The sequence below is a fragment of the Neomonachus schauinslandi genome, chromosome 14, assembly GCF_002201575.2.
Source record: "Neomonachus schauinslandi chromosome 14, ASM220157v2, whole genome shotgun sequence".
NCBI lineage: Eukaryota > Metazoa > Chordata > Mammalia > Carnivora > Phocidae > Neomonachus > Neomonachus schauinslandi.
The window spans coordinates 79,241,626-79,253,227 of NC_058416.1; the positions used below are offsets into that span (position 1 = coordinate 79,241,626).

General features: G+C 44.6%; 1 protein-coding gene across 2 annotated transcripts in view; it reads right to left on the reverse strand.

The window, feature by feature from the left end:
- Window positions 1-418, reverse strand: part of FBXW8 (F-box and WD repeat domain containing 8) — a 119,146-nt gene extending 118,728 nt beyond the window's left edge. Inside the window, exon 1 of one of the 2 annotated variants that reach the window (XM_044920889.1) lies at window positions 252-418. In XM_044920889.1, the coding sequence (XP_044776824.1) occupies window positions 252-371 (120 nt within the window). In that variant the 5' untranslated portion in view covers window positions 372-418. Of the gene's footprint in view, window positions 1-53 lie in introns of both variants that reach the window. The other variant, XM_021698518.2, reaches the window with a different exon arrangement.
- Between the last annotated feature and the right edge of the window lie 11,184 nt (window positions 419-11,602).

Below are 11,602 nucleotides of genomic sequence, written 5' to 3' on the forward strand. Positions count from 1 at the left end.
GAAGCAGGGGCAGGGGCAGGCCCGGACCTCGGCAGGAGGCGACGGCCACTCACCAGGTCGCGGATGAGCTGGTCCACCAGCTGCTCCCCGCCCCCGGCGCCCTCCCGAGCCGGAGGGGAGCGGGAACGGCTCGCCGCGTCCTGCCTCTCGGCCCGGGTCGCCCGCGCCGCCGGGGGTCGCCCCGCACCCTCCAGGAGGCCCTGGGCCAGCGCCAGGTACCCCGAGGCCTGCTCGCCGCGCCCCGGGGCCACGTCGGCCCGCCGCGGCCGCCGCTCGGCAGCCTCGGGCCGTCGCCGCTTCCTGAGCGCCTGGGCCTGCGCCAGCTCCTCCTGCCAGCGCCGGCGGAACTCCTCCAGGCTGTGATCATCCATCGCCGCCGCGCTCGGTCCTCCGCGTCCTCCTCGGCCCCCGGCTGCCACGGGACAGTCCCTCCGCGGGAAGTGTCCGCCGCGGCCGGAAATCCGCGCCGCCGCCGCACTCGGGTTCCGGGTGGGCGGCCCCGCCCCCGGCGCACCCCTCGAGCGGTCCCCCGCGCAGGTGGCTCGCGGCGCCCCAGGCCGAAGTTGGTGGCCTGACCCCGTGCCCAGGCTCTCCGCTTTCCCGCCTGCGGCTCTTGTCAAGCGCGGACTTGGTGCCAAGCACCGTCTCTTTGGGCAAACATGCATTGAGCACTTACTGGATGCCAGGCGCTGAGGATTCAGCATTTAAATCTGGCCCCCTGCCCCCACCCTCCTAGCTCTCCCTTCTTGGGGTTTCAAGTTGGGGGGGGGTGGGAAGGAGACGACATTCAACAAACGAATATGAAGGCTTGAATTAGTGGTAGCTGTTGATAAAACAAGGTAATAAAATAAGGCACGGGGTGGGGATGGGGGCTTCACTTTAGAGGAATGTTCAGGGAAGGCATCTCTTGAGATGGCATCTGAACTAAGAGCTAAAGGAGGAGAAAAACCAGCCGTGGACAGATCTAAGACATTTCTAGAAGGAACTACAAGTGAGAAGGGAAAAGAAGTGGCGTACAATCGTATTCTATCTTCCAAATGCTTTGAACCTGCTCTTCCCTCCGGGAATTTTTCTCCCCCCCTTGACCTTGTTAACTCCCACACATCTTCCCTAACTCAGCTCATACCTCCCTTAATCCCCCCCCACCCCGCAAAATAAGGTCACCTGGTTATTCAATCCTATAGCTTCTCATACCACAGAACACAGTTCGTGATTTTTGGATTCATGTAACTGATTAATATCTCCCTTTCCTACTGGACTATCCATTCTTAGCTTGGAGTCTGGAGGTTGGTAGGCATTCAATAAGTATTTACTAACAACCCCTTCAGATGAGAACTACTGTCCCCACTTTACAGATGAAGAAACTGAGCTAAAAAAAAAAAAAATCACACAGATGGTCATGTGAATACTCAGGGTTTTTTTTCCCCCCCACTCCAGACCTGACCTTAACCTAATCATACAGCCTATTTGCCTAAGCCAGCTAGGAACCATTTGACTAATTTAGTTACCAGGATTTTTCAGTGCAAGGATATTAACAGCATGGTGATCAACAGCCTGGGCCCCAGAATCAGACAGACAAATCTACTTGGGAATCCCAGCACCCTCATTTACTCTCATCGCCTTTCTTCCAAGAATTCCATTTCTAGGAATTTATCCTAAAAGAAACTGGAGGATGAATTCAAGAATACCTTCAAGGATGGCACCGGAGCATTGTTTTATTTATTTTTAAAGATTTTATTTGACAGACAGTGAGAGAGGGAACACAAGCAGGAGGGAGTGGGAAAGGGAGAAGCAGGCTTCCTACTGAGCAGGGAGCCCGATACGGAGCTCGATCGGAGGACCCTGGGATCATGACCTGAGCCGAAGGAAGACGCTTAATGACGGAGCCACCCAGGCACCCCGGAGCATTGTTTTATAATACGGAACATTGGAGGCAATCTAAGTAACTGACAATACGCCATTGGTTAAATAAATTTTGTTCCCATTAGAATGTAAGAAAGATCCTAACTAGAATATCAGCTCCTTAAGAGCTGAGACGGGATCTGTTTGTCCATTGCTAGGTCTTTAGCACTCAAAACCATGCCTGGGACATAGTAGCTGCTCTAGAATAATCAGTGAAATACTATGTAGCTACTAAATATTACATGAAGAAAATTTAAATCCCATGAAGATATAACCTAGCAAGAGAAAGCCAGGACACATCAACGTACAGTAAATGCCAATACTTTTTTTTTTTTTTAAGTACATATGCAGAGCTCTCTAAAGAGGGCCGGATTATGGGTTAGAATATATAGATATAAATCAAACCACTAGTTTTCTACAATGAATGTTAGCCTAGCCCGGATTCCCCCAGAAAACAGAGCCTGAGACCTGGGCTTGCAGGTAGCTAGTGTATCAGGGATTATGGAGAATAGGAGTGGGGTACCAAGAGAGGAGTGAACAGGGTAGGAGGGAGAGCTAATCCAAAGACCATTTTGAGTTGGTCCTGCTGTGGGCAACTTACACTCCATCCCACAGAGACCTTCCAAGCAGCCTTGAAGACACCGAAGGATTGTCCTCCCAAGAGATCAGAAATGGAAGACAGACTTTATTCACTCACCTATCCTCCATTAGAGAAAGGTTAAGGAAAGTTTTTCCATCATCTCCTAATTCCAAGCTGAGTTTAGGGAAATCATGGAGTTGTTATCCATGTCCCACACCAGGGAAGCAGAGATGCCCTGGGGCAAAAAGCAAGACCTACTCCATGCAGCTAACAGGAAGGACTGTCCAGTTACCCATGCACAAAGCTAATTACTAGAGCAATGGCGAAGTAAAAGGGGAGTAGAGGATGGGATGTGGGGCATAAGAAAAGTCCAGTAAGTATTCCTTTTGTAATAAAACAATGAGCGGTTTTCCTCCGAATATTTAGCTTACATTCTGCTTCATACTAGGTATTTTCCGAATGGGATTCCAAGGCTCAGTTAAATTTGTTTTATCTACTGGTGAGTCAAAAATCCAAATACGGCTTTTCTGATAGCTCTGCAGTTTATGGAACATCTAATATTTAAGACAAAACCATTTTTAAAACACCTAATTAAGATGTTTAAAAAACCATTGTTTCCTCTGGTCCTTTTAAAGGGATTTTTACAGGGGCAATGCAGGCAGGCTAATGCAGTTACTTGTCACCCAGAGAAAGTGGAGAAAAAAAGGAAAAAGAAAAAACATACCAAGAGGAAGATGCTGTTCTCTTCAGTATTGCCTACCATTCACTGACAATATGTTGATTTTATCTTTCCAATAGGAAATTCCTGAGCCTCCCATTTCCTCAAATGGGAAATTAAGAAAAAAAACACCTTCCCTTCAGAGTGACTGTAAGGCTGATAGAGGTTTATAAAACTAGCACCTGTAAGTAACACAGTAGGCATTCAGTAAATGCCGGCTAGGATCCATACTAATAAGTCTTGGCCGGCAGAGATTACATCCAAAATATGCTCCATAAGTCTGGTGTTCCACGAGGCCTACCTGTGTTCTCGATCATGTGTTCCTTGCAAATTCAAGCCATTAAAATTCTTTGGTTACAAGTCTTGCTAGTTTAAGAAGCAATCGAACTCAGAATGGCTCACAAAGTTAAAATGAAAAATAACCAGATCCTCAGAATCAGATCAGATCCAGGGATTTCATTACAGTAAGTCATGAGCCATCTGTTTTGGATGATGTCACCACCTGTCTTCCATCTTCTAAGACTCAAATTCCCAGAGCAGAGCTTCTCAGTGTGGCCCCCTGACCAGCATCACCTGGGAACCTGTTAGGAACGCAAATCCTCAGCCCAGAACACAGAGTCAAACTCTGGGACTGCAACCCCAACAATGTGTGTTTTAACAATCCCTCTAGATGCTTCTGATGCACAATCTAGTTTGAGAACCAGTACCCCCAGAGAATCATCAGGATGGCCTGGTTCCTTGAGGAGTGGGGGCTTGTAATGGGCTCAGTTTCCAGGACTACATGAAATGGGGAGGCAGAGTTCCCCAAAAGAGAAGAGGCAGGGAGAAATATTGGAACAAACTAAAACATCTACAAGGCTATCACAGGAGGGAGACTCTGGAAATTCAGTCTTCAGGTGTCCCATGCCATCAGAGTTTTCTACTGCCCACTGTGGGATCTGTTGTGCATCTCCCTCAAAACCCAAGTTCAGGTCTACCAGAGCCCCAGAAAGATGCTGGAAAATGGCCACCATCCTCCCCTAAGTACCTCCTGTCTCAGTCGCCCTCCTCAGGCTAGTCACCAGACTACCAAGGTGCAAGGACTTCCTTACCTCAGGGTCAGGTAAGGCTCAGAAAAGTAGAGAGGGCGGGGGACAAAAGCAGAGATTAGTAGTTTGTTTCAGGTACAAGAAGATGTACCAAGTTCCTAAGGCTGCTGGGACAAGGGGCTTAAAACAACACACAATCGTGCTCTTACAGTTCTAGAGGCCAGCAGCCCAAAAGCAGTTTCGCTGTGCGGAAACCAAGGTGTCGGCAGGATCATGCTTCCTCCTAGAAGAGACTCTGTGTCCTGCTTTTTCCAGCTTCTAGAGCTGCGTTCCCAGGCATGTGGTTCCTGCCTTCACGTTCCAAGCCAGCAGTATAGAATTTTACTTCAGCCACTGCCTACCTTCTGTCCCTGGGTTCAAGTCTGCCTCTGCTTCCCTCTTCTTATAAGGAAACCTGTGGTTACATAAGTCACACCTGGATAACCCAGGATCCTCTCCTCCTCAAGACCCTTAATTCAGACACATCTGCAAAAGCTTTTTCACCATTTAAGGTAACATTCACAGGTTCCAGGGATTAGGACCTGGCTATCTTTGGGGGCCATCATTCAGCCTACTGCAGAAAGCCTTCAGTGACCACAGACTCAAAAAAAGTCACCAATAGGTGACTCCAGAAAACAAAATGAGGCACATGAGGGGCGCCTGGGTGGCTCAGTCATTAAGCATCTGCCTTCGGCTCAGGTCATGATCCCAGGGTCCTGGGATAGAGTCCCGCATCAGGCTCCCTGCTCGGCGGGGAGTCTGCTTCTCCCTTTCCCTCTCCCTCTGCTCATGTGCTCTCTCTCTCCTTCGCTGTCAAATAAATAAATAAAATCTTTAAAAAAAAAAATGAGGCACATGAGCCGGGTGTATACTGTCCCAGGCTGGAGCGTGGGTGCCCATCTAGACAATACTCTGCTCCACCCACCTGCTGGATCTCAATCCAGATCATCTGAAAATAAATATCTTGATTTTCAATTATTAGCAACAAATTCCACTTTTTTAAAGACTAAAGATTTTTGTTAAAAGTGTAACTTGCATTCGGTAGGCTTCAAACCCAGCAGTAGTTCATTCTTGAACAATCCATGAGGTAGGACAAAACTTCCTTCAACTTACACTAAGATACCTCCTGAGCTCTTGTGACTGGGATGGGAGAATCATACCTCGTTTGGGATCATTAATGTGTGAGGAACACCAGGAGATTAACATCAAAAGTAATACAAGGAAATGATTATGATTTTAAAGTACATTGTTTAGACACATCAAAAACATCAGAATGATATGTAGCCATTTTGAATATCAACATGACCCTGATGTATCATTCTGGGTATTATTGCCCTTTATTGTTATTTTATGCCTTCATAATCAATAAAATTTAAAAATCTGTGGGGGAAAAAATAAAACTTTGGTCTTTAAAAAAAAGAAAAGCTATCTGTAGCAAGAAACAATTTGCTTGTTCTTGAGAATTCCCCCATCAGTAATTTCTTTTCTAAAAAAGGCTGCACATGGGGCGCCTGGGTGGCTCAGTCGTTAAGCATCTGCCTTTGGCTCACATCATGATCCCAGGGTCCTGGGATTGAGCCCCACATGGGGCTCCCTGCTCCGCGGGGAGTCTGCTCCTCCCTCACCCTCTGCTGCTTCCCCCTGCTTGTGCTCTCTCGATCTCTCTCTGTCGGATAAATGAATAAAATCTTTAGAAAAACCTTTTTTTAAAATAAAAAATGCTGCACAGGCAGGATTCAATGTCAGCTGTCAGCTACAGACTTAGTCATTCAAAAGAAAGTTATCCCATATGGGCACCGCTCCCCATCTCTCTCTCTCTCATCTCAATCTCCTCCTGCTTTTATTGAAGCCCCCTCCAATCTGCCCCTTTAATCTCCCCAGCCTGGTTCCAAAGCCCCTCCCTTTGAAACTTTACCTTCTCTCAGAGAAGAAGCAGGTTCTGTCCTTGGGTCCCTTTTATCTCTCGAGAATTCAGCTCCAGCCCAGTGCTCATCAGAGATGCTTTACTCAGCCATCTCTGGCACACAAGGAGGACATGATGATGTTGGTCCACAAGACGGGTGTTCTCACTCCAGCTCAGACTCTGAGACTCCAAGAGCCGATTTCCTCGCCTGTCCATTTAAAAAGCAACACGCAGTGAGAAGCATGAGTTAGGACCTGGAGCCGCCATTCTCTGGGTGCACATGAAGATATTCTTCTTTTTTTAAAATATTTTATTGGTAAGTAATCTCTATACCCAACATGGAGCTTGAACCCACAACCTTGAGATCAAGAGTCACATGCTCCACTGACTAAGCCAGCCAGGTGCCCCAAGATATTCTTGTTCTTAGCTTGACTTTGACCCTGACTCCTCGAAGAAGTTCCCTTATGTTATTATATTTTTTTGAGATTTTATTTAGAGAGAGAGTGTGTGTGCAAGTGGGGTAGGGGCAGAGAGAGAGGGAGAAAATCTCCAGCGGACTCCATGCTGATTGTAGATCCCAACGCGGGGCTCGATCCCACGACCCTAAGATCATGACCTAAGCCGAAATCAAGAGTCAGATGCTTAACTGACTAAGCCACCCAGGTGCCCCTATTTTTTTTAAGTTTTATTTATTTAAGTAGTCTCTACACCCAGTGTGGGGCTTGAACTCATAACCCCGAGATCAAGAGTCACATGCTCTTCCAACTGAGCCAGCCAGGCACCTCACTAACATTTTTTAAAATTCCAAATCATTTCTCCCAACTTGTCTCTTTGCAACTCCAACCAAGTTTTTCCTATCTCAGCAAACTACACCACTACCTGGATGCTTTAGCCAGGAACCTGGATCTCACATCCACAAATCCTGACAAGTCTACCTCCACAATATATCTTCAATCTGTCTGCTTCTCTCCATCTCCCCCACCATCCTAGTCCAAGTAGAGACACCAAGTAGATAAAATACAGGATGCCCAATTAAATGGAAATATCAGATAGACAATGAATTTTTTTTCTAAGTATGCCTGTGCAAAATTTGAATTTGAGATAAGCAAAGAATAACTTTTTATTATGAATATGTCTTATGCAATATTTTGGGGGGGGCACACTTACATTAAAAATAATCCTTTGCTTATCTGAAATTAGAATTTAACTAGGTGACCTGTATTTTTATTCACTAAATCTGGCAGCCCCAAGTCCAAGGCAATAACATTGCACCTGGACCACTGCAGTTACTCCTAACCGGTCTCCCCACTTCTATTCTAGCTTCTGGCAATGAATCACACAGTTACCAGAGGACTTTTGTAAAAGTGAATCAAATCAGGACACCCCATTTAAAAAACCTTGAGGTGCCTCCATGTTCTTGAAATAACAAGATCATTTTTGAGAACAGCTTTATTGAGATACTATTCACATATTGTACATTTACCCCTTTGACGTGTACAATTCAATGGCTTTTAGAATATTCACAGGTATTTATAACCATCACTACATTGTATTTTTTTAAGATTTTTATTTTTAAGTCACCTCTACACCCAACGTGGGGCTCAAACGCACAACCCAGAGATCAAGAGTCACATGCTCTTCCAACTGAGCCAGCCAGGTGCCCCCATTACTGTATTTTGGAACATTTTCACCATCCCAGAGAGAAACCCCACTTGCTTTGGCCATCATCCCTAATCCTTTCATAGACAAGCATAATTCTGTATTTTCTGTATAGATTTGTCTATTCTGGACATTTCATATAAATGGACTCATATGATATGAGGTCCTTTGTGACTAGCTTCTTTCACTCAGCATCATGTTTTGGAGGTTCATCCATGTTGTAGCATCTATTAGCACTGTTCTTTTTTATAGTGGAATAATATTTCATTGCATGTATAGACCACATTTTGTTTATCCATTCATCCATTGATGGACATTTGGGCTGTTTCCACCCTTTGGCGATTGTGAATATGCTATGAACACTCATTACAGGTTTTTGTGCAGACACATGTTTTCATTTCTCTGGGTTATACACTTGAACTGTTGGGTTAAGCCATTTATTTTTATTTTTTAAGTTTTAATATATTTATTCATTTTAAGAAATCTCTACACCCAATGTGGGGCTCAAATTCATGACCGCAAGTCAAGAGTCGCATACTCCTCTGACTGAGCCAGCCAGGAGCCCTTGTTGGGTTAAGTCATTTAAAATCATGTTTAATCATTTGAGAAACTGCCATATGGTTTTTTCCAAAGTGGCTGCACCACTTTACATCCCAGCTAGCAGTGTATGAGGGTTTGCTGTGTATCTTGCACCTTCCCATTCAAACCTGTCTGTGGTCTGAAGAAGGTAAATATTTTTTACCCCCAGGGTCTTTGCACATACTCTGTCTTCCCAAATACTCTTGCCACATCACTTCCCAGTGAAGCTGACCCCCTTCACCCTTCAGCTCTTAGCTTAATTGTGACCTCCCTAAGTGCCACGTCTAAGTAACACGTCCAAACACAATTTTCTCTAGCTCTGAAAATGACCCTTCCTTAATGGGTAAATTGTTTTATTATTTGCTTGTGTGTCTCTCCCATTAGAATGTAGGCTCCCTGAGAGAGGGAACCATGTCTAGTGTGTTCACAGGGGCTAGGGTCTATGTTCTCAGCCCCTAGCACAGAGCCTGGTTCTTAGAATGTGCTCAATAATTGTTGGTTCATTGACTGGCTGACTGAATAAACAAATGGATCCATGAATGATGGAGCTAAGAGAGGGCAGAAGGTGTTTCTGAGGTTTGTGACAACACATAGTAGACGCTCAATAAATATGTTACTGATGAGGCTATAAGTAATAAATATATGCACAACTACACACGTGCACACACACACACACACAGATACGGAGTAGCAGAGAGAAAGATAAAGATAAATTCACTCCTATAAGAAGGACGTGAGAGATGTCATTGTAAGTCTCATAAATCTCAACCCAAGCGCCCATACAGGAGATAGAAGGAGTTGCCTGGTCCAATCTGCTAAAGAGTTTCCTCTCCTTTTTGTCTTAATAGAGAAATCACTCTGAGCACTTTGGAACTCTAATTACAGGTGACACGCAAATGGAAAGAAAAATAGGAAATCAAACATTTGAGCCAATAAGTTACGATTTATATGGGCACTTAATAGCAGCAAAGTGCCCTAAGCCACTTAGGATTTCCTCAAAGCACTTTGCAGATGGACATCTCAGGAGCTGTCGTGGGGATGAAGTCAGGAATGTCTGTAATGTGCCTGAGTTCTTTGGAGACGTGTCATTGTTGTGAATCTTAATGTCTATCTTCACAAGATTTCGCCAAGGTCAATGCCATGTAAGACCTTCAGATTGCAATCTGACTCTAGCCTACCTCTGCAGCCGGATCTCCAGACACTTTCCTCCTTCAATCTCTAAACTCTAATCATCTCAAACTCTTCCAGCTTCCCCCTCCATGGTGCTCTCTCTTGCCGGAAATTTTCATCCCCTCTTGCCCAAAGCTGCCTAACTCCTGCCAGGTTTTGTTTGAAAGGACACTTGCTCCAAGAAGCCTTCCTTTCCTTCTTCCTTCTCCAGACCGAGTTAGGTTCTGTATTACTTACGCTTTTTAGGTTGACTTTCACTTCTGCCTGTAAGGAGCTTGGCAGGCTCCACTCTGTCCTAACAACAAGTAAAAAACTGAACAGAATCATCAACTCTTCTTGGATCTGTAGCAGTGGTGAGGACACAGAGAAAACCATTGCCCCCAAGAGTGGAAACAGGTGCATACAGGGAGTCTCAGCTTACCAAAGTTAACTCACAAGTGGAAACCAATGCCAGGGTAGGAATTGACAAATTGCTGGAGGCTCGAGGCAGACAAGTCTGAGAGTTAAAAGCTCCAGAGGGACCTCCTCACAGAGGGGGCCCACACTTTTTGAAGTTTTTCCTCCAGGAGCTTGATCAAGTTATCACAATAAATATGGGGGGAGAAAAGTCTTCTCTTGCTTCCAGAAGAGAGAGGAGAAAAGAGCCATTTTGAAATACACCAGAGCACTCTGTTCTTCTTAACAAGAACTGCTCTCAGGAGAAACTAGTTAACCAGAGCCTGACCTGCCTTAGTATTATCAGAGCCTAACTGACCTGGGGGAAGGGAAATACTCAGATCCAATTAGCTTCAGCCTTCCACATGGGAGAAAGAATTCCAGCCCATTTCAGCCATCCTGTCCCACCTAAGGGGAGAGAAAAAAAAAAACCGAGAACTACATGAAATTCACATTAGAGAGGTATAGGCTCACCTAAAGACAGACATAATCATAGGACTATGGAATGCTTCTGTCTCCCCACACCTCACACCATATTACTAAAGATTTTTTACAACAGATCCTTTAACCTGATATGGTATGTCAAGCTATCAAGAAGAAATTATAAAGCATACTAAATGGAAAACACACACACACACAATTTGAAGAGATGGAACAAGCCTCAGAACCAGATACAGCAGATATGTTGGAATCATCTGACCAGGCATTTAAAACAATGATGAATATGCTAAAAAGCTCTCATGGATAAAGTGGACAGCATGCAAGAACAGATGGGCAATGTAAGCAGAGAGATGAAACTCCTAAGAAAGAACCAAAGAGAAAAGCTAGAGCTCAAAAACTGTAACAGAAATGAAAAATGTCTTCGATGGGCTTATTAGTAGACTGGGCACAGCTAAGGAAAGAATCTCTGAGATTGGGGATATCTCAACAGAAACCCCCAAAATGGAAAAGGAAAGAAAACAGAGACTGGAAAAGCACAGAAGAGAATATCCAAATACTGTGGGACAACTGCAAAATGTGTAACATACACATAACGGGAACCCCAGGAAGAATCAAAAGACTAAGGAACAGAAGAAATATTTGAAACAATGATCACTGAGAATGGTCCCCCAAATTAATGTCTGGCACCAAATCACAGATCCCAGAAGCTCAGAGAATTCTAAGCAGGAAAAAAATACCCCCAAATCTATCCCTAGAGGTATCACTGTCAAACTACAGAAAAGAAAAAAAAAAGAAAAAAAATCCTGAAAGAAGCCAGGGGAAGGGGAAGTACCTTATGAGTATCATAGATAAAAATTACATCTGACTTCTCAGAAGCCATGCAAACAAGAAGGAAGCAGAGTGGAATATGGAGTGTATTGGGAGGAAAAAAATCTGTCAACCTAGAATTCTGTACCTTACAAAATTATCCTTCCAAAGTGAAGGAGAAATAAAGACTTTCTCAGGCAAACAAAACTTAAGAGATTTTGTGCCAGTAAACTTGCATTGCAAGAAATGTTAAAAGTTCTTTAGAGAGAAGGAAAATGATACAGGTCAGAAACTGAGAAAAAAGGAAGCACATCAAAGAAGTAAGTGAAGGTAAAATAAAA